This window comes from Oreochromis aureus, linkage group 7 (assembly GCF_013358895.1).
Source record: "Oreochromis aureus strain Israel breed Guangdong linkage group 7, ZZ_aureus, whole genome shotgun sequence".
In the NCBI taxonomy this organism is placed as follows: Eukaryota; Metazoa; Chordata; class Actinopteri; order Cichliformes; family Cichlidae; genus Oreochromis; species Oreochromis aureus.
This window is the reverse complement of record NC_052948.1, coordinates 48538250-48565274: the sequence shown is the minus strand read 5'-3', so window position 1 is coordinate 48565274 and position 27025 is coordinate 48538250. Positions and strand designations below refer to the sequence as shown.

At 40.6% G+C, this 27025-nt stretch overlaps 2 protein-coding genes across 2 annotated transcripts; one reads left to right on the top strand and one right to left on the bottom strand.

Annotated features, from left to right (window-relative positions):
- The first annotated feature begins 1876 nt into the window (after nt 1-1876).
- pstpip2 (proline-serine-threonine phosphatase interacting protein 2) lies at nt 1877-13740 on the top strand. Its single transcript, XM_031754657.2, has 14 exons — nt 1877-2000; nt 2780-2880; nt 4912-4986; nt 6814-6848; nt 6957-7063; nt 7148-7210; nt 7821-7919; nt 8636-8681; nt 8968-9047; nt 9130-9228; nt 10240-10336; nt 10439-10523; nt 11353-11390; nt 12384-13740. The coding sequence occupies exons 1-14, from the start codon at nt 1965-1967 to the stop codon at nt 12437-12439; spliced, it is 1017 nt and encodes a 338-aa protein (XP_031610517.1). The 5' UTR covers nt 1877-1964; the 3' UTR covers nt 12440-13740.
- Nucleotides 13741-14375: 635 nt separating this feature from the next.
- On the bottom strand, nt 14376-26989 carry dhx29 (DEAH (Asp-Glu-Ala-His) box polypeptide 29). The gene is made up of 28 exons (XM_031754511.2): nt 26690-26989; nt 24841-24914; nt 24623-24736; nt 24401-24530; nt 24152-24294; nt 23932-24069; nt 23593-23719; nt 22423-22581; nt 21711-21879; nt 21510-21630; nt 20999-21388; nt 20659-20925; nt 20434-20577; nt 20170-20346; nt 18835-18975; nt 18549-18693; nt 18310-18430; nt 18136-18220; nt 17916-18004; nt 17228-17356; nt 16980-17055; nt 16672-16896; nt 16421-16557; nt 16073-16163; nt 15666-15968; nt 15440-15571; nt 14911-15007; nt 14376-14646 (listed from the first exon to the last, which is right to left on the bottom strand). The coding sequence occupies exons 1-28, from the start codon at nt 26838-26840 to the stop codon at nt 14591-14593; spliced, it is 4131 nt and encodes a 1376-aa protein (XP_031610371.1). The 5' UTR covers nt 26841-26989; the 3' UTR covers nt 14376-14590.
- Nucleotides 26990-27025: the final 36 nt, after the last annotated feature.

Genomic DNA, 27025 nt, shown 5'->3' with positions numbered 1-27025 from the left:
TGACAGGCTTTGACCTTTATTTGTGTAAATAGTGACAAATGAAGAGTACACAGATGTGACATTAATAGTCAAGCTGTTCTTTAAATAAGCCGTTCATTCCATCTGGGTTGAAGTGAATTCAGATCATTTAATGTAAAAATTCTTAGGAAATGTAACTTTACCTAAAGGTATGCATATATTTATATGTAAATATTAAACACTCTTGTTCCCTATTATATATTATAAATTAGCAATAATATTATAACTGTCGTATTCATGTGGTTAAAGTGAAAATTGTTTTAAATTAAGAATTAAATTTTGATTTATTAGATTATTATTAAAATTTATTTTATTTGTATGGTCAGTTTGTGAGACAGCAAAAACATGTAAATGGATTCTCTGTAAAGCTAAGGTCAGCTGGGTTTAAACTTACCCTGAGTTAAGTTTAACCTGTGTAGGACCCTAACCCACAGCAGCCCATGCCTGATTTTTAATGTGTTACAGGGCTCAAATCAAAAATCTGTGTGACACTGGTACTACTGGTGCTTATGGAATGCTGTTCCATAAGCACCCACACTGGAAATTCCTTTGCTGGTAAATCAGAACATCCAAAACATCAATTTATATTGGAATAATATAGAAACTTGAGTGAAGATACACCCCCTCCTTTTTTGTCTGTCTAATTACTTCCTGTCCTAGATCAACATTCTAGACATGCACATTAATACTTGTATGAATAAGTGACACAAATACTCAAACTATACTGACTGGGATGTGATGGGGAAATTCTGAAGTGGCATGTTTTAAAATTTATGAGAAATAGGACATCATAGCTTGTTTTGAGTGTTCATGTTTGTTCTTTTGTATAATTCATCTATTTGTATGCTGTATACTCGTTGTTTGTTCAGTAAAGTTCATTTATTTAAAAATAAAAAGTAACTGCAGCTGTGTAAAAGCGAAATGTTGCCCTCTGCTGTCGGGGACCTGAAGTACAACGTAGTTTAAAAAGAAAATGATAAACGAGAGTTGTGTGTCACTACAGTTAATATAATTACATATGACCACTGCACCTTACAACCTTTAAAAAGTAAAACTAAAGCCAACTCAGGTAACTGATTAACTTATTAACTGATATTAATTAATAACACATGTAGAATGATAAGAATTCTTGTGCCTTTAATGTGCACAAGAATCAAGACAGAATAAAGCCCAGCTACAAAAACCACGACACAGATGAAACCAATGAAATAAAATCCAAACATAAATATGAATCCTATCTGGTTTCTAGTTATTTAGGAGTTACACAGTGTAATAGCCACCGATAGAAAGGATCGAAAGGGATAGTTCAGTCCTGCACCTTGGGACAATGATGGATTGTCCCTGATGCTGAAGAGGTTATTCATTAACATGGGCTATTTTGAATCTTCAGCAGTGAAAGGTTCAAGGGCAGTTAATCCATTACTGTGCTACTGCTGGTATTACAGTATTGTAAGGTTTTCCTATTTGTCTACACTGTGTTTATTTAACAGCGCTATTTACCGATTACGTTACAAATTAGGATTTCATATGTTTTCTTACAGTGTACTACTTTAGTTTTATTTGTTGTTAGGGATCAACCCCCTCAAATGAACTGCTTAAATCATGTTGTATTTTCTTCTTCTTTTTGTTCTTCTTGTTCTTCTCAACATTATTATTATTATTATTATTATTATTATTATTATTATTATTATTATTATTATCGGACCAGTTTATACCAACTGTAAACACTGTAAGTACGCCCATTAGCCATCAGATGGCGACAAAACCAAGCTCAGCGCAAGAATCCGATGAAGTTTTTGGCGCTCCAGTTGTCACGTGACTGCGCTTGCGTCACTTTGACGGGCTTTGCCTGATAGACTCAGCTCTCGCCTGACAGTCGGCACTTTCTCTTACATGGTCAGAGAGTGCTTGCGATAAAGCGCCTGTCTGCTGCCTGCTCCGTTTACATGATGAAGAACCTTCATTTTAAGGATTTCTTCTGGGTGAGGTTTTTTCTTGTCTTTTTTGTTTGTTTGTCTTTCTGTGAAGTTGTGATTGGAATTTGAAACATTTTATTTTTTGATTCAGCTTCAGATGGTTTAATAAAAAATTGTATTTTTGTATTGTATTAATTATTAGAAACGGGAATCCTGTTGAGGGATCTAACGTTCGTAAAATAGTATGGAAAGAGGAGCATCAAAACTAAGCTATTAAAAACACTTGATATGAACTGATGGGGAGTTTTTGGTAATGCAGTCATGTGTAACCTGACCAATGTTTTATCAGATCACATGTTTCTCTCTCTGCAGTGTAAATAGTAAATGTCATTTCCTTTAGTGGTGTAAAGAGTAAACTGAATAATCCAGCAGATTAGAGTGGACATACTGAGAGTACCAATAACTTCTACGCAACATAAGCAAATATGTGTAGTTAAATTTCACTGCAGGATTTTTGCATTGTCTAAGTATGGCCTCATATGGTGTATTTTAAACCAATAGAAAGTCTGGCAAGTTGATTATAAGCTGTTGCCCTCACCTTAACTAAATTACAGAGATGCCTAGTCCCAAACATTAATTACACTCAGAGTCAATTATTCTGAAGCTACAGTGCTCGTTTATGTCTGTAGGGATGTTTAAACAAGTTTAGCCAGAGCGTGGCTGTCCTACAGTTAACCTGGGTGTGGGAGTAGAGGTAGCAGAGGTACAGCTCTCTGTTTCTTTTAAGATATGTGCTTTGCTGTAAAACTGTCTGCTGTAATACTGTCTGTGCATCTTACTGACAGAACTCGGACCTGACCTCCACTATCGGGTATGATGCCATCATTCAGTATCTCAATGATGGCAAGAGGACATGCAAGGAGGTGGAGGATTTCATGAAAGCCAGGTAATGCCGTCATCCTTATATATAATAATGCACAACTGATGGGATGTTTGGCTCTAACCAAAGTCTGCAAAACTGTGTTCAAGCTTTACATTTACAGGCCAGTTGTTGCCATCGATGTAACTGACTGCAAGATAGGTAGATGTAGTGCAGGTTTTGGCTGCAGGCATGCAATTAGGATGAAGAGAGTGAAAAGAAAATAAACTCTAAGAACGACAAGTGTAGTGGAGGAGGACAGCATTTAGAGCATTTTGAGATTAAGGACAGTACTGGAATACAACGAATAAAGTTGCCTAAAAAAGTAAATTTTAGTTGCTATAATCTAAAAAAAAAATCAGATAAATACATATTTTGATTATTAATTATATAGTCAGTCAAACACAAACACGTCCTACCGTCTTGTAATTTGTGCAAAGCGCACTATCGCAGTTATATGATTAAATACCAGAAAAGTAGTAAAATTCTGCTTTCTAAAAATTCTCTAAGGTTAATTCTGCACACTGTTGATGAGATGAGAGATGATGAGATAGCCTTTATTTGTCAGTTGCAGGTCTTTTGCCCGCAACCGAGATGACAGACCTTGCCGACCGTACATACAATACACAAACATCACATTGGGGAGACAGGTCAGGCTAGGTAGCGAGGAAAAAAACATCGAAATGTGTAACACAAAAGGATAATACAGGAATGCACAGATATCAACACACCATAGCACAATAAACACAGACAAGCAACATGGGAAAGTGTTCCAGTGTGTACATCTGATCTGGGACCGCTGCAATCTTTCGACTGCGCCTCCAACTGACCCGATGTCCACATCAGAGGGGAGGTAAGCATTGGAGGTGGCGTTGGGTCCGGGGTAGGGAGGGTGATGCGTCGGTGGATCACAGTAGAGCAGAAATGAAGTCCCAGTCAAGCAGGAATGATGTGACGCATCAGGTTTTATAATAGAGACGTATAAACTTTCACATCTAATCATTAATTCATCTTCCTCTTATAATAATTAATCTGTCCGTGCTCTCCCACACACACATACGCACACCAAAAAAACAAAAACACTCCACACATATAAAAGTCCAGTGTGTAGTCAGAAACGTGACCTAGTGAGGTTAATGCTATGAAAAAAGGAGGATATTATGCCAAAACATAACTGTACGTTTCCTAATTTGGGACTCACCATTTTTAAACCGCAGTGGTTTTAACAGTAATTGTGGGAAGATTTACCAAAATAAAAGTAGAGTAAGGAAACATGGTCAGAATGAGGTGTTTTGTGGGAAACGGCGGCAACAATCGAATTCTTTCAGCTTTCGGTTATGCAAAAACAAATTCTTCAGGACACCAAAGAGCAGCCACGACAGCCCGCAGGTGTGGAGGAAGGACTCAGGTCAAACTTAGTGTGAGAACTTCCTGGTTTAGGTTGTTTGAATCGCATGTTTTATGATTTTTTGTAAATAGTGTTAACTATATCTTGATCTGTGGTTGTGTAATTATATTTGAGATCTGTTAGAGTTGCATTTTATTTAAAGTCTCCTATTAGCATTGATAAGCAAATTAAGCATATTTTAAGCGGTCAGCATTATAGCATGCTCATGCATTTGTATAGTAAAACTGTATTCAGTTGTATATTTATATGTATGTTTTTTTTTATATTTATCATTGTACAATGCATATTAGAATTGATAAATTATTTTCCATTTTCTTCTCCAATGTTGCATCAATGTTCCTGTCAAAACTCTTCAGAGAAAGAACAGACTCCAATTATAACACCACACATGTAAATGTTGTCCTGTCTTTTTTGTATCAGTTAATAATTTAATATGTAAATTTATAACTTCTAAAAAATACTGATAGTGAAGCCTAAGGGATGTATAAATGTAAATTTATGATAAAGCATTACCTTTCAGAGATGTCTAGTATGGGTTTTGCATGTAAATTCATATACAGTCTGTTGGCTGGCAGACTGCTCTGTTTGTTGGCCGAATCTTTGCATGTATGCTTTTACGCTGCCCTCACTCAATGGGTTGTTTCTTTCAGGGCATCAGTTGAAGAGAAGTATGCCAAAGAACTCCTTAGTTTGTCCAAGAAGGTGTGTGGACACAGTGAGATGAAGTAAGCGACCTCTGTGTTGATATGCTGTTATTATGTGCTTGGCCTGCTGTATTTACAGGAAGCCTCACCCCATCTAATGCATGAGTGTGTTTCTGCAGTACTGACACAGTACCTTGTAGTCTGGACTCAGGTGTAGTGCAGAAAGTAAGGTCAAAGAAAACAATGAGTCTATTCACCAAAGGTTGTTGTTGTTGTTCTCAGTCTGTTTCACAAGTTGAATTTCGAAATTAAGTTTGAACTTCTGTAAAATTGACGGTTTGGTTATTAATGTTGATGTAGTCAGATTTTATATGACACCACTACCACGATCTTTTATTAGCAAGCCTAGTTCCTGTTTAATGAATGCTCGCACTAATTATAGAAAGGAACGACTTAGCTACATAATTTACTTTATCAATAATGCACTAAGATTTCATAGACTCGTCTTTTAAAGATGTCCTATCAAAGGAGTTACTTGAACCGCAGTAAAGGCATTTTTCATCTATGTTTTTAAAGCAACCTTGAGATCAGTTAGAAGGAGACAGAATGGATGTGTTGTCAGGATGTCCTTTCATTGTTCTGATAGTTATTTACAGCATTTTAGTTGATCTATTCTAGACAAATGATTGGTGTTGTTTTTTTAGAGTTAGAGAAACTGTCAGAGAGAACTGTCTTTCATTAGTAGTTCTATCTGACTGAACATTTTATTTAGAGTCAGACAGAACTGTCTGACTCATATTTCTATAATTCAAATAGTAAAGATGTCACTGATTCAGAGGCCTGCCGGCCAGTTTCACTTTAGGGGGTGAAAAGGAGGAACTCTATAGAGAAAAATGTTATTCTTTTTTGGCAAGTGAAAAATAACAAATTATAACTTTTTAGACAGAATACACAATTCATAAGACTATTTTAAGACCAGTCATATCACAAACTACGACTGGTATCAAATTGGTATCAAATTACATGTATTATGCATTTAATTCATTTAACTTAGTAATTCTTTTAGAAAACCTCCACAAGACTTTTCCTTCCTCTTTTAAAATGTGAACATTTTATTTTTTCAGGTTTGCTTGCTTGTTTGCACCATAGATTGTGAAATTTTAAATCCTTGTGCTTAGCTTATTTAGTTCTTCTTCTTCTTTTTTGGAGCCAAAAGTAACTATATTTGGACAAGAAGATGGCATGCTAAATTATCAGCTCAATGCTACATCTCTGCTAGCAAGATGCACCAATAGACTATGTGGGTGCATTGGACAGACATGCGTAAATTTAGATTAGCCACATCAAGTTTATTTTATTTGCATGGCATGTTTAAAACAAAAGTAATACTAGACAAGAGCAGGTTGTCTTTAGATCTAGAGGTATAAAGACATCTGTGATATACTGTGAAGCTGATCCACGGAGGGCTTTAAAAATGAATAAACAATATTTAAATAAATCCTGTATTTCAGAATCAATTCAATTGTACTGTTAACTGAATTAAAACAGGACTGATGTTTTATCTTTATGTTAACTTGAGAAACTCATATAAAGAGAGTTGCAGTAGTCTACACAAGACATGATAGAGCTGTGGATGAGTGTTTCTAAGTACCGCCGAGGTTCTTCATTGGGCTGTCAAGTGTATCAGGGAGCTAGTATCATCTATGTAAAAGTGAATATTGTTTTTATCAAAGCTAGAGCCACGGGGTGACATGCATAATGAGAAAAGAAGAGGTCCTAAAATGGATCCTTGAGGAATGCCATATTTGATAAACCATTGATCATAATTCAGGATGCATGATTTGTATTTGCAAGGTGCCAACACCAAAAATTCAATGTGCAGAATAATGTCTTCTTCTGCTTTTTCAGCACATTAAAGAGATCCTTGGACATGCTGAAATTACGTAAGCACTTTTTTTCTTACCTTAATCATGGTTGATTCCTTAATTACCCTAATCCTTGATTATAAAATCTATGATGACTGCAATTTGAAGTATACTTTCGCTCTGCAGAGACTGAACAAGTGAGTCTGTCACATTTACAACTGGCCCAAAACATGAGGGAGGAGGCCAAGAAACTGGAAGACTTCAAAGAAAAGCAGAAAGAAGCTAGGAAAAAGGTTTTTATTCACATTGCAATGCACTGAGATGTCGAAGGCATTCAGGTAATACATTAATGATGACACTGAACTTTGTCATTTTAGATAGAACAACAAATGGATGCTCTCCACAAACAGAGGTCCTCACAGTACAAGAAGACAATGGATGTAAGTAAAAATTAAAATCTTCGAAGACCAACCAGAATTGATGACTTTTCTGCACAAACATTTTTGCTCCTTTTAGTTGTGATAACAAAAGCAATAGTTTGATATAATTAGTTTGTGGATTCAGTCACATGAAGTAGCTGCGGCGATTGGTCTGCAAAACTAAAGTCAAACACTTCCTTATTCAAATTTTAAGGTTCAAAAGCTGCAGTCCTGAACTCATGTTCTGTCCCGTGTTTAGTAAAATGAAAACCAGAAGTATTTAAACAATGTGGCCTCAAGCAGATCTCCCATTAGTGATTCACGTAAGACGGGTTTCAATTGTGTTGTGAAAATGCCGCTCTTATCCTTTTGCTGTTCTTCCTCTTTGGTGGGGGAAGTTGTGTTTACCAGTCTGGGAAGTGAAGAGCAGGGCAGCATTTAAAACCATTAAAATCTTTGCCAAAAGTAGAAGTACTTGTCATCTAAGGCTCGGTGACAATAAAACTCAGATGGTGGCACCAAAAGACATGGTCTCTGTAGACTGACTTTATTTATATATTTGGGGAACTTCTTTTTTTCACAAAAGTGTCAAAATGCATAATTAACATGCCGACTGTGCTTTTGTCTCAAGTCAAAAAAGACTTATGACCAGAAGTGTCGAGACAAAGAAGAAGCGGATCAGAACGTGAACCGAAACACCAACACCAACAACACCAAGCACATGGAAAAGGTACCGTGACAACGGCCGACACCCGCACTCATCAGTATTTAACGTGATATAAAAAGAATGAAAGGATAAATGCTAAAGGCATTATATCATTTATTGGCCCCAGTTTTGGACTTTGAACCTTGAAATCTCTTTGAACTCGTACACGTATATGTGTACTCGTATTTGCTGCTATGACTTTCACTTATCTAAATCACTGGTCACAATTTCAAGAGGCTTTATTATTTTTTGAGTCGCTGAGACATCGATTGGAGTAAAAGTCTGTGTGTGAAACAGAGTACAATAAAGCAATCCATGTGTGAGTGGGAGGGGGTAGTTGTGGCTTGTGGTAAATAATGCCTTGAGCCTTCAGGGTAGAAAAGAGCAGTGTAAGTCCCAACCATTTACCACTTGAGTGCTTATTTCCGTTTTAGAGGTGTTGTTGTTAATGCCCGTTTTTAAAGGTGTCAGCAAAACATACAACTCTACTTCAGAAAGCCTCAATACTTAACAAGGAAGATGCAGGCTGATGAACACATGGTTGCAAATGAAACATTAGTGTTTAGTGAGAAAAAGATACCCCTACTGGTTTCTGACCCTCAGACTTCTTCTCTTTATTATATCAGCTCATTTGGTACAAAAAAGTGGCAGACTGAAACAGGAATAATGTCTGTATGACCTTCAGTAGAGGGCTTTTCTCATTTTTAATATCTCATTCCTCCTTTTATGTCATGTTTCAGCTCTATGCAAAAGCACAGCAAGCAAAACAGAACGCAGAAGAAGCAGGTAAGAAAGCAAACAACAGCAGGACGGTTTGACTGAGCTTTTCACACACACTGTGATGATGGTGGCATCTTGGTCACGTCACTCCATTGCCCCTGTGTGCTTAACTTCAACATGGCAACATCTTCATAGTGACCGTGCTGGCATGGAGAGATTAAGTTTAGCATTACGCCATAGTGCCAGCGTATAGCCTCACATAACTGGAAGCATAGCCGAACGTGGCTTAAATATTCTCAGTTAATGCGCTGAGTTTGCTCATTTATACTTTTTATACTCTCTCCATTTACAGACAAGTTATACCAGCAGAATGTCACTACACTGGGAAAGATTAGAGATGACTGGATAAAGGAGCATATCAAAGCCTGTGAGGTGAGGCAACAACCTTCAAGTTCTAACTAAAGCACGCATTATGGAAATGAGCCTAGTGATTTTGTTTTTGTTGTCCCCTTAGGTGTTTGAAAAGCAGTCAGTGGAGCGGATCAACTTTCTGAGAAACACGGTCTGGACTCACCTCAACCAGTTATCCCAGCAATGTGTGACCAGTGACGAGGTAAAGTTTCCAGTTGCCACGATCACTATAATCAGTATTTTTATATAAAGAGCAGGTCGAATGGTGGGAAATATCAGGGAGGTTGGTCATAAGGCCACTTTAGCATCTCATTGTTTTGATTCTACAGCTTGTGACTTCGCTGTCTCGGCTTTCGCCCACTGGTTTTATTAACCTCAAAGCCAACAAAAGTTTTCAGCTATACTACTTGGTCACACATTATAATATGACCCAAGAATAAGGGCGTAATTCCCTGAACCGTTTTGGGCCCGACACTCCTTTTGCTTCAAAACGATTGTACAGGAAAGCAGCGTCTCCTTTTCTGTAAAATACCTGGAAGTTTGGGAAGATTAACCCACTGATGTATAATACAATATACAATTGTATGTCCAATGTCCAGTGTAAGATGTAAAAATATTGATTGTATTTCTGCAAAATTAACAAGAAATTATGCAATACTAAATGACCTATCCATCCATCCATCCATCCATCCATCCATCCATCCATCCATCCATCCATCCATCCATCCATCCATCCATCCATCCATCCCTTCATCCATCCATTCTCTTGCACTTATCCAATTCGATCACTGGAGCGTATTCCAGCTATTATAGGGCGAGAGACGGAATACCCTGAACAAGCCGCCAGTACTTAAGCAGTATGTAAAATACCCCAAATTTAGGCTGCACTTTAGTAAACACAGCTGCACTACTTAAATGTACCCATTAAAATGACTCATTATGTATTTATTTCTTCCTTGTTGTAAAAGACATGACATTATTCACTATCTGCTTATACGGATATGCTAATCTCAGTATCTGCATAAGCACAGACATTTTACATATTATATTTATACGTCAGTTTTGCATTTATATCATGTTCTGCTCTCTGTATGTGTGAAAAACAGTTATTTGCAGTTTAAGGTTCTTGGGCAGCTTCATATATTTATATCTTTGTTGTGAGTTGCTTGGACTCTGATCTTGTTTTACTGTCTTTTTTTGCATGTTCGCATAGCTGTATGAGGAAGTGAGGAAGTCACTAGAGCAGTGTGACATCCAGGAAGATATTGAACATTTTGTAAACCTCAGACAGACTGGTGATAAACCACCAGGTATGACTCAACGACAGCACTGTACTTAAAGAGCTTCTTATCTAACAGCATGGTCTCATGAGTTACCAGTATGTCACCAATTTCCATCTTCCTCTCTAACAGTTCCAGTTGTGTATGAGAACTTCTATAGTGGTCAGAAATCACCAACTGGAGCACCATCCTTTCGAATGCCTCCACCAGTCAACAGGTATGAAAGAGAAGGATTCCAGCAAAGGGTGCAGCCTGCCTCCTAACAGCATGGGGAATAATTATGTGATCCTCTGCTCATTTTGTTTGCTCACTTGAAATCTGTGGTAGTAACTTTAATGGAGAGAGACACATTATCAACTAAAAATCCTGAAAAAAACCCACATTACATTAAAGTTATAAATTGATTTGTATGTCACTGAGTGAGCTAGGTATCTTATCCCCAGGCAAACATGACAGAGATGTTTCTTGTAGTTGGTCGTCAGGTTTTCACACATCTCAGGAGGGATTTTGACCCACTTCTTTTTACAGAAACTCTCTAAATCTAAATCTAAAGCAGCTCAGAGCTTCAGCTTCCTCCAAAGATTTTCTGTAGGATTGAGGTGGTTACCTCTCTATGGAATGTGCTTGTTCTTTAGCCACTCCTGTGTTGCCTTGGCAGTAAGTTTAGGGTCACTGTCATGCTGGAAGATCCATCCACAACCTTCAGTGTTCTGGCTGAGGGAAGGAGGTTCTTGTCCAAGATTTTTGGTACATGGTCTCATCCATGTACAGATTCTGATCTGTAGTTGACTGATTAGTTGGTTGCTTGGTTGTAATCTGTATGCCACATTGACACACAGTGGGGGTGGGGGCTTTTTGGTTGATATTCTGTATCTCTCCGTAAAAATGACAAACTTTTCATTTCTTTGGAAGTGAGCAAACTCTGCAAATTCAGCAGGGGATCAAATAATTATCTCTCCCACTCTAAAACCTGTTTTGCTACATGTGCAGAGCATTGTTGGGACACCTCTGATTCTTTGCTTTTTTTGCTCATATTGACTTTGCAGGAGGGGACCATTACCTGTGCCAGCACAGAACAGTAATGGTATGTTTGCTTTATTTGTATTTAAATACAGTGCACTATCAAAGTAGACTACCAGCCCTCAAAGTTATCTACTGTCCAGAGACCCCAAAGGTCCCAGGTTCACTCCTTATCATGTGAACCTATGTACATTGATTTGTTTCAGTTACTGAAAGTACTCCAAGTTCCAGTCAACAAATATTTAATATAAAATATTCAAATGTTGTTCTTTTTGTGTGATCACAGCCAAACTTAAATTCAGAGTATACCGTCACAGAAATTGTCCAAGCAAGCATTCAGAAATTTTGCCAAACTGTTGCCAATTGTACTGGTTGAGTTCCTGGGGAAATACTGAAAATTGCACCGTCAGTCATTTTTACAAGCATAATAATTTTTTTTTAAATAGTTAAAAGCCCAATGAAAGGTCTTGTTTCATAAAGCACACAGTCAGTTGTCTCGACCACATCCCTAAAAATCTGAGGCCTGCATAGTGAATTTTTAGGGCTTTTATTTTGGAATACCTAAATGTGGTCACATTTTAGGTACATTTTCAGTGCTGCTGTGTTCATCTGGCAGCACGACAGCTTCACGGGCCACAGCTTTTACATCAAGGTGCCAAACCTGCCAAGGCATCCACTTTAGTGTGGTGTAAATGTAGGGCCAAGCCTGCATTTCAAATCACATTTTACTCTGAGTAGAACATGCTTAGTCATCACTGAAATTAGAACTTTGACCCTGTGCTGTTGTGTAGCTTCCACACTGTAGAGAACTGTGGCTGATAATAACCAGGAAATCATACTGGTTATCAACCAGAACCAGTAATACATCCTGGTATCTTCCAAGCATGTTCTATTTGCATTTTATGTATTTGTGAATGTTTAACAAACCTGGTAAACTTTACTGAAAATGATCAGATTTACATATCAGTATTGTAACAACTGAATATTTGTGTATATGGTTTGTTCCATGCTTCTTCTTTTTACACTAAATGTTTTTTAATGTTTGCTTTTATTGCAGATGATTCGCACTACTCAACAGTGGAGGACGCAGACTACAGTGTTATCCAGTACTAGCACACATATGTGCTGGAGGAATTACTGCACACACTGTGGACTGTTCTTTGTGTCAAACCTCAGGGTTACTTTGTACTTCTCCTCACTTCCTCTTTTATGATTTCCTGTAAAAGGAAGGTCATACCAGAGAGGAAAATTTGTGTCATAAATGCACATAGAGTTTCAGGTTTAAGTGATAGTGAACATTTTATTTTGGAACGCTTGATTCGGTTTTTGAAATTAGAACAGACTTAAATGGTGATGCTTTTGCAGTAGGTTAGTGATAACATCTACATCTATAGCTGTATTGTTGAATTCCTGTATAAATGTAGGGGCTCATTGTGCCTTTTAATATGTCGGTGTCATGCAAGGTTCTTTCTTCTACATAACTCCATCACACTTTACTTTTAAGTATTTAAAAAATAGCCTATTCATATTTGAAACACAATAAGATACTGTGTAATCTAGGTTTCATTTCCCCTTAAGTATGAAAGTGTCACGTCAGCTGACAGGTATACGAGAAAGCCTCATGCACACTCTCAGCAGACACACCCTAGTCAAGTGCAACCTGCACCCAACACTTTTTCAGTCATTTTAAGGGTTTTATGCTCTGAACCGACGTTCCTGTAATTAAAATGCGTGTGATGATGATTTATAATATATTTCTGGGTATTGGAGGAGGATTTTAAGAGTTTCACTGTGTTTTTGTGTTTTTTTCTTCTGCCCATATTAACGACTTCTAATTTGTAGCAAAAAGTAAATAGATAGCATTTGATTCTGTGACCAATCTGCTGTTGGTTTTTGTTAAAAACATTGTTCTTCACTGCACTTCTTGAGACATTTGTATTCATTAAACAGTGTTTTTACAATGCTGTACAAAAATCTTTAGACACCCCTCATTCCTTTAAATTTAATAAGTGCAACAATTTATTTAAACGTGTGCAAACAAACATGGAAATAAAGTGTACAATTCTAATGAGTTTGAAAGTCAATAGTACGATCACATTTATTCTTCAACAAGCCTGAACTCTTTTAGTCAAAAGTGCTTCTAATTTCTTTAAATAGTGTACAGGAATAGTTCTCCAGGCTTCTTGACGGACATTCAAAGCTCTTCTTTAAATGTTCACTGCCTTTTGTTCTTTTCTCTCTCAAGATGATCCCACACTGTTTCAGTAATGTTGAGATACAGGCCTCTGGGGAGGCCAATCCATGACTGTTAGTGGGCATTTTTATGTTCAGGCATGCCTTTACTTCAGTGCAAGTGTGTTTAGGATCACGTGTTTGTGTTTGTCATGCTAAGAGATAAAGCTATTGCCATCGCACTCTTTATGTAGTATTGCGTTATTTATTGAAATCTGGCTGTACTTTTCTACATTTTTAATCCTGTCAATATTTGCATTTTTTAACCACGGTTAAAAGCCAAGATGCAGCTCCAAGGATGACAGACCCTCAACTGTGATATACAGGGTTGTAGGCACCTCTCTGATCTTGATCCCAGTTTTTGTGCAGTTTGGCAAACCTCTGCCTTTTCTCCCCATTCCTTAAGAATGACTTCTTGACAGCCACCAAGACCATTTCTGATGGCGCTTTGGCTAACAGTAGATAAATCATCTGCAGATCCCTCGTCTCCTGTGTCAGCTCTTTGGATCTTGTCGTATTTCAAGGACATCACTGTCAGATACTGTTAATCTGCTGTAGATAGTTTTTATACCTGCAACGGATTTGTCCTCATTTGAACAGTTTTCTAGCTCTTTGGGTTCAAAAACACTATTTTATGCCTGTTAATCTGTTTTCATTGGCATTTTTTGTAGATTCAACTACAGAAATAAGAGGTGGCTCAAGGCTTTTCCACAGCACTGTAAATTGAGGCCCTTTCTGATCCCTGTGTTTTACAGGTTGTATTTTAGGTATAATATTTTCTCATGATCATCATCCATGACAAAATAACCATTTCAAATATAAAACAAATCAGCTTTATTTTATTTGTGGTCTTGTTTGCTTTTTTTCGTACATTTCAGCATGACTTTATGCATCTCAAATTGTACAGTCCTCCTCAATGTGAGTAAAGAGTTCCTGGGAAGGGTCACTTCCTCTGTCCACTGGCTGCTACGCATCGTAACAGTGTTTATTCTGCATACTGGAGTGGGGTTCAGATCCTCGGTTGGTTTGATGTTACGCAGCATACTCTGACTTGATCAGATCCAGAATTATCCGGATTGTCGCCTCACCTACATCAAGAACACAGAATTAGATCTGTCTGTATTTATCTCGGATAAGCGATTAAACAAATGTTTCCAGAGCAGCTTGGGCACAATTTTAGTCACTGCTAGTTTAATTCCATTTCCACACAGCAATATGTGAAGAAAAATCAAATGAAAAGACAAAACTCAACAATACACTTGTCTATATCTCAGGATAACAACTCATTTCCTATGTACTATGTACATTATGTGGTGACAAAGACATTTTTTGTTGATAGGATGTCGGTTTACCCTCCAAATTCATCCTTGGGTTCTCCAGCTTCCTTTCCAGCAAAGAGTCCATCAACGTTCTCAAGTGTTTGAAGATCACACCGATCCGCACAGGAGCCTTTTAACGAGAGCGACACAAAGAGAATTTGATTCTGCAGCACTTTTCAGTAACACAGTTTAGATCTGCTGATCTAAACTGCTGAAAACTGCTGGAAAACAACAAACTGAGGCTACAGTTCACACGATCTCACCAAAGTTAGACAAAAGCTTGCAACAGCAGAAATTGAGACTCAACGGACGGGCAGCATTTTTCTATTTCTACTTTTGCAGATGGGAGGGTCAAAATTTGGTGCGAACAACATCAAAGCATGGTGGTGATGTGATGATGTGGAGGATGTTTTGTACCATCTTCTGTTGAACATACCATGTCACAAAACTCAAATCATCTCAAACTGGTTTCTTGAACATGACAATGAGTTCACTCTACTCAAATTGCCTCAAATGGAAGCTATAGTAAACTAATCCTAAAGTAATCCCTGTGACCTCTGACCTGGAAATGAATCCATCCATCCAAGGTGATGAGCCTCTCTCTGTGCTGAACATCGATGTCGCCTCCAAACAGCAGCATGGGGAAAGGAGAAATCAGAGTGGTGTCTCGAAGGTAGATCTTAGTGTATTTCACCTGTGGATAAAAAAACAAACATGTTTTTAACACAAGTGTGAATTATCGATAGGGACTTCACACACGCGTGCACACACACACTCTTCTTCCATACCTTCTCCTGGTACAGCAGCCAGCCGTGCGTCTGCAGGTTGCGGTTCACAGAGGAAAAGTGGACCTGAGCCTTGCCCTGAGGCGTCTCCACTGTGCAGGCCACGCGCTCAAGCACGTCCACAGAAGGGGTACATAAAACCCGGGCCACGTTGTCATAGAGTCCAGCAGTCAGCACAGCATTCAGGACAGAGATCTGCTGCTTGGACACGGAGGCCGCCTGCGGCTTTAAGCTGGAGGAGGACGAGGAGCGAGACGACCAGAAACCCACCTGCTCCATCATCTTCATCAGCTCGTGCTTCACATCCTGCAGGGAAGATGGAGTCAGCGACATGGAATTAGACGGAAGAAGTAAAACTAGTCCTAGTTAAAAAATTAAGTAATGAACGTTCAGCGGACACGACTCTTTACCTCTATTGTAATGAGAGCCGTTCGATTAAGGAAATGTTTCCTACAGTAGGACATTTCTCCTCTCAGGCCGTCAGTCTGTGAGTTCTTCCAGCTGAAAGTATGATGATGGACACAAGTAAGTAACAAGTAGCCTCCCTGAATGTCCTGATTTTTATCATAATGGGCTTTCTAGCTTCTTTTCAGGCTGCTCTTTTAATAGATGTAGAATGTCTCACAACCACAAAGAAATAAAAAATAACACATATATAACGTTACTGTCAAAGGAAGGAAAGGAAAAAAATTCCCGAACGTTTCCTCTAATGAATTATTCAACCCACGCCTTTTTAAAATCTCCAGACTGGTTCGTACCCCAGGTATGCGTTGTAGATGGTCAGATGATCAGAGTTGGCTATTGCCAGTGCAGCTTTGGCCAGGTTAGCTTCTTCTTTTCTATTCATTGGTGTGAAGAAAGGAGACTTCTCTGTGATGGCTGCCGCGATGGTTGCCTGAAACAAGCCTCTGGTTAATATTATTTGGAAGATATGAAATGAAACATTTCAACAAAGGAAGATCTTAGCCTCACACGCTTGGAACCAACCACACAGCACAGTTAGACTTACTATGGGCTCCAGGCAGCCCAGGATGGCTCCGTAGATGAGCATCTTGCCGATCTTCACGTTGACCGGCAGGCTCGCCAAATGTTGCCCAAGAGGGGTGAGGATGTGATCATCAGGGTGACACGCTCCGATCTTCCTCAGCAGGTTTACAGCATTGCTGACCGACTGGGGCTGAGGAGCATCCAGGGCGCGGCTCAGAAAGTCCTCCGGGGAGCCGTACTGACATTTCTACCAGACAGGAGGAAGAGGAGTCAAGCGTTTTCCCCGTGTGGGAATTTTTGTTTCTGTGTGAATCAGAACGGTGTAGATACCATGATATGGAGACAAAGCTCCTCAAGTGGGACCCGCAGAATCTCTGGAATGGAGTAATCCATGAAGACATCAAATCTGAATTCAGGAGGGTTTTTAAAAAAAGATAAAAAGAGCACATCAAATTAGCACATGACCTAAAACTGGAAAAGTGTCGCTTACTGTCTTTTCTGCTGACTGTATTTGATTTCTTGCTTTCTGGACTTGGTTCCATCCAGCTCTCTGCATTAGTGGACGGTGAGCTCCATACCTGTATTTTGGATAGAGCCTGAAGCAGAAGCCATTTCTGACACGTCCTGCTCTTCCCTGCCTCTGGAGGGCGCTGGCTTTGGAAATAAATGTTTCCACCAGGGAACTCATTTGGCTGCTCTCGTGATACCTGAAAGACGACAGCAGAGTGGAGTTAGTTATGTCTATGCATGTAACACACAAGCAGGTACTTATTATTCATGTTTGTGTCATCTTTTCCTAAAAGTTCCTAAATGACACAATACAATAAAATCTGGTTGAGAGATTTTGGGTACATTTTTTTGTTTATTATCTAGTGCCATGCAGTCAAAAACTGTCCAATATCTTTATTAGTCTTCCCACTTATTGACAACTCTTTATGGACACAGACAAGTAGGAGATAATAAAAAGACAACCAAACTCCAAAAATGTTGGGACTCGGTGTAAAATTTAAATAAAAAACAGAATTCAAGGATCTGCAAATCTCATAAACGCATTGACCAAGATTTCAAATGTTGGTACATTTCTCCAATTTAAACATTTGATTTGTTTTCTCTGTTCTGTTGTGAATAAAATGTGGCTTTATGGGATTTGCAGTTCATTACATTCTTTTTGGGTTTTTTTTTTAACATTTTGCACGACGTCCCAATTTTTGTGGATTTGGACATACTGGAAAAGATCCATTTCTGTTTCCCTTCTTGAGGTCTTACTTATTTTCTTTGGTCTTCCCAGTGTCGATGACGAACACCACATCAGGAATCGTCACACCTGTCTCAGCAATGTTAGTCGACAACACAATCTAAAAGTGATGCAAAGCAGAGACAGGATTTTTGTTCTGTTTAACACATGGAAGGATCAGTTGTGATGCGATATAGAAATCTCGTAATATTTCTTTGATTGTTTCTATGATTGTAGAACATTTTGAAGTACCTTTCTAACCCCACTAGGGGGCACTGTAAAGGCAGCGGCCTGATCCTTCGATGAGAGGGTCGAGTGTAGAGCAACAATCCGGTACCTTCAAGACAGACAAACGTGACAGTGAGACAGGGGGAAACGTTTGCGTCACCACTTCTTTTAGATTACTGATCAGTGCGTGCACGCCACCTGGTTTTATCCCGAAACCTCTTGTCTGAGGAGAGCAGGTCGAACAGCTGCTGGATATGAGCCAAACCTGGCAGGAACACGAGAATGGCTCCATCCACATCCACAAACTGTGGAGCTTTGTCTGGCAACAGCACCAACAGCGAAACAAGACAAATAAAAAAAAAAAAAAAAAAAAGATATTTCATATTTAATATAGAGAACATGAATGAATCTGTGACAAATGCTGCCAGTTTGTGTACCTAGGTAGTCTATGAGGTCAACGAGCAAGTCCATGTTGATCTTATTAGGGTTCATATACTGCAGCACATGTCGGGTCCTGCTGCTGAAGTGGTCAAGGTCAGGACCCAGGTCCCAGCCCGAGGACGAGTCCCTCACTATCACTTCCTGGAACAACGAGGAGCACACTGATGAACTCATATTTAGGAATAATTTACAGGACAGTGACAGTCCACTCTGGTTTCAGAGTCCTGGTGAGGCATTAAAGGACAAGACAAAATGACAGACAGGAACTGGTAAGGACATTACCTGGTGCTGCAAAGTCTTGCCACCTTTTTGCGTGACAGAGATCGTCACTTCCTCTTCTTCTTCAAGAATTTTCTGGCTGTACTCTGAGTCCTTTTCTAAGACGTATCCCGTCTGCTCCACTATGTCCTCCAAATGAAACACCTGAACGAATAAACAAAGACACACACATTGTTGAAAATGTTTACGTTTCTTGGCCTTATCCTTGCTCCCTAGTTTAAACCGTAGTTTCCAGAAACAAATACAGGCCATCCCTGATATTCACATCCAAAACAACCAGAGCAGACTAAGCGATATTTGCAGTTCCATAATTTTGGGCTTTCTACGAAGGATGGCTGGCCTCTCCCTTAGATTTAGGATGAAGAGTTCACTCATTCAAGAGGTGCTCAGCGTAGAACCGCTACTCATTAACACTGAAAGGAGCAAGTTGAGGTAATTCAGGCATCTGATTAGGATGAAATGTTCCAGGAATGTTCTAGCAGGAGGAGGCTCCCAGGTAGACCCGAGACATGTGACATGGGAATACTTCGGTGTTTATCTGGCGACCCTGCCACAGATAAGTGGAAGAAAATGGATGGATGGATAATTTTATTTAGAGTAGCCTTACGTCATTCCCAGTAACCCTGGATCTTGGAGCAGCGCCTCAATTAATCCTCAGTAAGAAGCTAATTTAGCTCCTCCTCCCTTAAGTTATCTTTCTTCCTATTGGCTCCCCCTTGTAAACAAAAGTTTTAGAGCAGCAGGTGGGTGGGACTAAACTGTTAAGGATATCCACTCTCGCTGACATTAAACGGAGACAAGAGTAGAAAAAAATCTTTGAAAACCTCAACATTTAGAGCAACTAAAAGTTTAGAGATACTCTGCTCATGCCTGAGGTCAGAAATGACAGACAACAGAATAACAGGAAGGACAGGCAACCGTGGCTCAGGGGGTTGGGAAGGGCACCTGTAACCGGAAGGTCGCCGGTTCGATCCCCGGCCTCTCTGTCCTGGTCGTTGTGTCCTTGGGCAAGACACTTTACCTACCGCCTACTGGTGTTGGCCAGAGGGGCCGATGGCGCGATATGGCAGCCTCGCTTCTGTCAGTCTGCCCCAGGGCAGCTGTGGCTACAACCGTAGCTTGCCTCCACCAGTGTGTGAATGTGAGCGTGAATGAATAATGTCATTGTAAAGCGCTTCGGGTGCCTTGAAAAGCGCTATATGAAATCCAATGCATTATTATTAACAATACAACTTCATAACTTACTGTCTTAAAAAAAAAAAAAGTCCTCCAGTGCTTATACCCCTGGAGTCCACGGTTGGACGCTGAATGAAAACAAACTAGTAAAGCTTGTCTTACCTCCACTGGGAAAGTCCTGCCAGGAATGCTGATCACTGGGCAGCGGTTGAAGTAGTTGGAGAACTTGTCACAGTCCACCGTGGCACTCATGAGGATCAGCTGCAGATCAGATCTCTTCATCACAACATCCTTTAGGATGGTTAGCAGGAAGTCTGACTGGACACTGCGCTCATGGACCTGAGAGGATGGAGTTTAATATACTGAATGAGAAGAAGAAGAAGGATGAGAATGAGAAGAAATGCATCCATAGCTGTAAGTAAGTACTTCGTCTACGATGATGTGAGTGAGAGAGTTGAGGTGCCGGTCATGCTGTAGCTTCCTCAGCAGAACTCCAGTGGTACAGTACAGCAGGCGCGTCCAGTCTCCGGACTGATTCTCCATCCGGATCTGATACCCGCACAATGACGACTAAATTCAAGATGAGACAGGGTCAGTAAGGCAGGCTACGGTGAGATAAACATGTGGAAAAAAACAAAGAAGCATTTTCACCTTTGACCCTGGTCCATCCTCACAGCCCAGCTCCTGGCTGACTCTGCACGCCAGACTCATGGCAGATATTCTGCGTGGCTGAGTCACCACGATGTTGCAGGGCTGTGCCGCTGTTCCTCCGGTCAACAGGTCCTCCAGGAGGAACTGAGGAATCTGAGTGCTCTTCCCACTACCAGTCTCACCGGCCACTACCACCACAGGGTGGCGCTGCAAAGCCTCAAGGACTCGATGTCGGTGCTGAAAGACGGGAAGCTGCTCTCGCTCTGCCTTGAAGGTGGGACGCACGTTTAATAACACGGCTTCATTCAGTGCAAACGTGGAGAAGTTCAAGCGTATTTACCTGCAGTTTGCGAGCGAGTGGTGACTTCTTCAGCTTTAATAAGTGCTCTCTGGCCGCCTCGAGATCAGCTACCTCCCTCCTCCCACCTCTTTTCTCACTCTTGTCCTCCTGCTCTTCTCTTCTCTCCCCGATATCGAGACCGGCCAAATTCTCCCATGTTTCTTCTGGCTCTTCATCACCATCTGCGCTCGATGCACGCTTCCCTTGGGACTGAGACTCCTGCCGTTGGCTCTGGTTCTGCTGCTGTTTGAGTCTGGTCAGCAGGCGGGAGATGAACTGGTCTCGAGGTTTGTTGGCAGCGGTGCGGCTCTCCTCCTCTTGCTGCTGCTCGCTGTCTCTCCACTCCAGCCACACATCTCTGTAGGTTGGAGGAAGCAGCTGGTGCACCGACTTTGTGAGAGAATAACAGGGGAGAGAATTCACTGTGTGCACATAAGACGAATAAAACGAAGCCAAAATGTAGCAGGCCAAACCCCTAAAACCACTGCATCATGTGCGCTGTGACTGTTACCTGTCCTTTAACCAGGTTGTAGAGTGCCAGAGTGGCTCCCAGATGTTGAGCTTGCATGCTGTCCTCTGTCAGGATTGTGGGACAAACTTCCAGAACATCATCTGGCCTCTGAACACGCACTCTGAGACAAAGACATCACTTGGAATTTGTAAAACAGCCAAGTACATGAACCAAAGACCAGAAGCCCGGAGACACACTCACTTGCATCTCCAGTATCTGCCGCAAGCAACCTTATGAAAAGCAGGCGGCGGGCTTTTTGGCAGGTTCTTTCGGACCCAGTCGATAAGGAACTGTTTGGGAGACTTTCCGGTCCAACTGCGAGCCGTGTAGTCAAAGTTGCGGATGTCCTTGGGCTCATTCTTCTTCACAACTGCAAGAAAGAAAAGTAAGAAAAGGTCAGATCAGCTGATGGATGCTGATTAAACGTGGCAACAATGACTCCTTTCAGACTAAGGTCCAGTATAAGATAAAGAAGGATTATTATGAACCATCAATCCTGCAAAGCTACACTAGTACCATATAAATGAAAAATAGTGAACTGGGGATAATAGGTCCCCTTTGATAACGTGTAATAAAAATGTTTCCTCTTCTGTGCGCCTTTGTGATGAGTCTTTGTGAACAACATAACCATCCTACATGTTTCTACTTTACACAAATGAAGGACATTTTCCCTCAACGTCTTTGACCGCCGCTGCAGATTATTACAACGTGAGCAGAGATCATCATTGAGGATAAACTCATATTTACATGTTATTCAGTTTTGTGAATGGATTTTTTTAAATCCATAAAGCATGCAGTTGCAGTTGTACACAATTTCTTGAACTGTGACATTCCCTAAAGCTGCTGTATGACACATAAAACACGCACAGCCTCTATTATGTGTCAGTTTGGCTCACAAAGTGTACCCGTGTACCTTTCTCGGCCGGCGGGTCCTTCTCAGCTTGTTCAAATAAACTAAAGCCGAGCTCTTCTTTGTCCTCCTTCGCAGGAAGTATTTTCTTTTCTTTTTGAGGGGCGTCCACCACTTTTATGGCTGGATTGAACATAGGGTGGGACTCCAGCTGCTTCATTTCTAGCAAATAAAAACACCATGTTCAATTAGAAAAAATCTTAAATATCCCCACAGGAAACAGTATACACTCACAGGCCACTTCATTAGGAACACCCGTTCAACTGCTTTCTTAATGCAAACATGTCATCAGCCAATCACATGGCAGTAATTGAAACATGGTCAAGACACCCTAGTGGAGTTTAAACCGAGCATGTCGGTGCCATCTGATCATTCAGATTGCTCATGTGCACAACCATCTTCAGGGCTTACAGAGAATGATCTGAAAAACTGAAAGGATCCAGTGAGAAGCAGGCCTCTGGGTGAAAATGCCATGTTGATGCCAAAGGTCAGAGGTCAGTGTAGAATGGCCAGACTGCTCTGTGCTGATAGAAAGACAAGAGTACCTCAAACAGACACTCATTACAACCAAGGTATGCAGAAGAGCATCTGGGAATGCACGACATGTCAAACTTTGAAGCAGATGGGCTACAGCAGTAGAAGACCACACCAGGTTCCACTCCTGTCACCTAATTATCACCCAGTCTGATAAGTCTTGACTTCTTCTGCTACATTCAGATGGTAGGCTCAGAATTTGGAGTAAACAGCATAAGAGCATGGATCCATCCTGCCTTGTGTCAATAATTCAGGCTGGTGATGGTGGTGTAACAGCATGGAGATAATTCCTTGCCACACTTTGAGCCCTGCAGTACCATTTAAGCATCATTTAAACAATGCAGCCCACCTGAGTATTGTTGTCCACCCCTTTATGACCACAGTGTGCCCATCTTGTGATGGACGCTTCCTGCAGCAACTGCGTGATGCTGTCATATCAATATGGACAAAATGTCTGAGGAATGTTTCCAGCACCTGGCTGAATATATGCCATGAAGAAGGCAGTTCTGGATGCAAAAGGGGTCCACCCTGATGCAAGCAAAGTGTACCTAATGAAGTGGCCTGTGAGTGTATGTAAACGCTTTCTTTTGCAATGTGAGTTTACAGCCTTGTCTTAGTTTTATGTACACGCACACACACCTTGCTGTATGATGCGTATCCTGTCCTGTGCCATCCTCTGGCCCGCCTTGTCTGCTTTGGTCTTGGCAGCAGCTGCCATTTCTTTAGCGTCATACAGCTGAGCGGTCAGTATCAAATACCTGTCATTCTACACAGCAAAAAACGAAAACACACATAGTAATGAAAAATCAACTTCCTAAATGACATTTACTTCAAAAGACGATCACATTTTTAACGTCATACAAAGGCTGGTAAGAAAATCTCATAGCCTTAGTTTAACATTTTGGAATATGTGTCTGTTTTCTCTTATAATTGTAAATAAAGAGAATCTCAGAATTAAGTGGCTCTGATTGTACTTACTGGATCAAACTTCTCCTCCAGTTCAGGATTGCATGTCTTCTTCCCACCTTCCTCTTCCTCCTCTTCCTCTTCACTGCTTTGTTCTGCATACCTTAAGATCCAATCCTTCATGCTGGCAGCTTCCTCCTTCTCTGTGGCCTGCCAAGCACCACACACACACACTTAGAAACTATTTGACAGAACACCTCCTTTTCGTCGAACACACCCTCTCTGTACAAACCTTGGTGGTCTCTCTGTGGGTGGTGTTGTTTGACAGTTTAGGGCTCTGAGCTGCAGGTTTCTGATGGACGGGAGGCTGAAATCGAGGCCGGTTCTTCTGACTCTCCTCCTGCATCTGCTGGCTAAAACCATCTGGCAGCTCATCTAGCAAAACAGATCATAAATCCAGAAAGTTACTCTTCTGCCTTTAAGGACTCCCACGATGATGACGACGATAACGATGTTTGGATGACTGCTGATGCCGTATTACCATCTTTAAGGTTGAGGCAGAGCCAGTCGAGAGCAGAATGGAGATCTCCTCCGTACAGGACGCTACTCTTCATCGCCTCTTCAATGTGCTCCCTTTTAAAGTTAAACTTCTGCAGAGCTGTGTACAGGTCCTGAAAGCACATCAGGAGAAAAACAACAGGGATGCAAAACACTAAAACTCAGTGTGGGTCAGCTGGAAGGAATCAAAGTGTTTTGTCTTTACCAGCAACTTCTTGCTTGTAAGTCTTCCTGATATGGGCCCCTTGTCGCCATTCTCCTGTCTGAACTCATTGATCAATTTGATAATCTTCTTCTCCAGGTCAGCTTGGATAGCAACCTTTATTGAAAGGTGAAAATAACACCCAGTGTTATAATAATACAAGTTTGTTTTTTTTAAACTTGAAAGCTACTTGACACAATATAATAAGATTTTTGACTTACTTTAAGAATGGACTTATCGGAGACCCCACCAGTGTCCACCTGGGCGGTGTTGGTAAGACTGTAGGTTTTCGGAGCTGGAGTGAGGACAGACAGAGCAACAAACAGACACCACTGCGTCAGACTTCATGTTAATCCACTATTCACGTTTAAAAAAAAAAAAATTAAAAATAATCCATGTCATTGATTTACTAACATGTTTATTATTTTACAAGCTGGAAAATATCCCCAAAAATACCCTGAAAACACAGTTTCATCCTCCAATTTGTTTGTTACCTATCAGTTACCTTATCCAAGATAATATTGATTTAAATTTTTTTGGCATGGCCCCCAGGCCCTATCTTTTTACAGCATGCCTCACGTTATCTAACAAAAAACAATTTGGAGAATTTGGAGCAACTGCAGGGGTGTCTGTAAAAGCATATTTTGAAGAAAGTGGAGCTCGGCCCTTTACCTGCAAAGTTGATGGGGCAGCTCAGGTTTCTTTTGTTTTGTTTTGTTATGCTATGTTTTGTTTTATTGTGCCCACCATGGTACATTTCCTCTGAGAAGTTCTAGTCCAAGATCAGAGATGGTAAAGAAACTGTCATAGGTGATACTGTTTCCCCGCAGTTCAGTAGTCATATCAAGGACTAAATGTTTTCCTTTGTTTTTTTAAGGGATACCACTCGCAGGTTTGCCTTTCCAAATCCTCCAGTCTTCTTTGATTCCATGCACAGCTGGTTTTTGCATCACATCACATTATGTCGTATTTACCTGACTTGCTGGGCATGTATTGCCAGAAGGAATATTTTCCATGGAAAGATGCAAAACGTTCATCTTACGTCACCTCTGGCCCTGGTCTGAGCATCAATGGAAGGAGCTGCACCCATCTCTCCCAGACATCCTCGATGGGACCAAGCTCCAAGAGACTATCAGTGGTCTCATTGCTGCATCTCTACACTTCAGCAAGAACACCAGTATAGGCATCCAGTTATTCCTCATCACTGTCATTCTAAATGTCACCATGGACTGGAGATGTGTATTCTGCCAGGCACCAACTAAACTGAGTTGGTCTGTACACGTCTGTCCAATTTCACCTGGATGACCATTTCAGTGAAGCAGTGGGGATAAAGGGGGCTGTTTGTTCAGGGAAGGAGACAAACCGTTAAAGAGAAGCCCCTAGCTTCTCTCTGACTTGGTTAGTGAGCTCACAGTGTATTCACGATTTCCATTTTGGCACTAATTCTTGTTTTACAGTCTAATATTATAACTGGGTTGAAACCGACCCCAACAACACAAAGGTCATAATTTTCACCAGAGCTTTTTATAATTTAGTGAAATTAAATTTTCTTTTGTTTTGTTTAAACAGAGATTCTGACAAAGTCAAAAAGGCTTCATGTAATAAGCCAATTTAAAAGACACTTTTATACTTTTAAAATCTAAAAACGGATCAGTGTCGACCATAACACAAGAGGAAGGTAAAGTGCTTCATGATTTAGTGGACCACCTCTATGGGATTAAGAGACTGAAATAATGTTGTGCATGATTCTCATCTTATGTGTTTTGCCACAAATGGTTCTTTAACTTCATTTGGAAACAGCATATTCCATTAATATTAATTACAAGGCACTATATGCATGACATTATGATTGGGAGCTGAGCCCCCTAAAAGTTTGAACCTAGAATCGCCCCTGTTGATGTTAAAAAAGTAAATCCAGTAATAGTACAGGAAAATATGTGTGATTAACCCATGCCATGCTCCATATTTCTGCCTGCTAAATTCAGACTAAAATCTTATTATTTGGAGTGAAAATACAGTGCAAACGCTTTAACCGTGGAGTGAAATGTTCACGTTGTGAGTGATTTTCACCTTTAGATTTGCTGTCTTTGGCCGGTTTGCTGGTGGCTGCCTGTTTCCTCGGCTCCTCGGCCACTCCATTCCCCGCTGCAGCACCACCACTCCGGCTCGCTGCTGCCGGAGCACTCGCTTGCGGTGGCGATTTCTTCTTCTTCCCCCCCATTAGGTCATCCAAACGCTGTCCGCTTTTGAGTCCTTTATGTGCCTGAGTGATGGGAAGACATCGGCGAATTGCCGGATAGATGTAAAGATATCGAATCAAGAGCGAACCTGAGAAAACGTTTTCTCCCCTTTTGCCCCGCACGGTTGCCGTAGCGGAAGTATTACCCGAAAACAACCTCGTGTTGT

What these genes read in the sequence shown, in the direction of transcription:
- dhx29 (XM_031754511.2), bottom strand. Translation starts at nt 26,840, where the DNA reads ATGGGGGGGAAGAAGAAGAAATCGCCACCGCAAGCGAGTGCTCCGGCA. An exon ending in TTACAAGCAAGAAGTTGCTG is followed by an intron (nt 24,531 to 24,622) that starts GTAAAGACAAAA and finishes ATGTGCTTTCAG; the next exon opens with GACCTGTACACAGCTCTGCA. An exon ending in TGGAGGAGAAGTTTGATCCA is followed by an intron (nt 23,720 to 23,931) that starts GTAAGTACAATC and finishes TTTGCTGTGTAG; the next exon opens with AATGACAGGTATTTGATACT.
- pstpip2 (XM_031754657.2), top strand. Translation starts at nt 1,965, where the DNA reads ATGATGAAGAACCTTCATTTTAAGGATTTCTTCTGG. An exon ending in ATTTTAAGGATTTCTTCTGG is followed by an intron (nt 2,001 to 2,779) that starts GTGAGGTTTTTT and finishes TCTTACTGACAG; the next exon opens with AACTCGGACCTGACCTCCAC. An exon ending in ATGCCTCCACCAGTCAACAG is followed by an intron (nt 10,524 to 11,352) that starts GTATGAAAGAGA and finishes TTGACTTTGCAG; the next exon opens with GAGGGGACCATTACCTGTGC.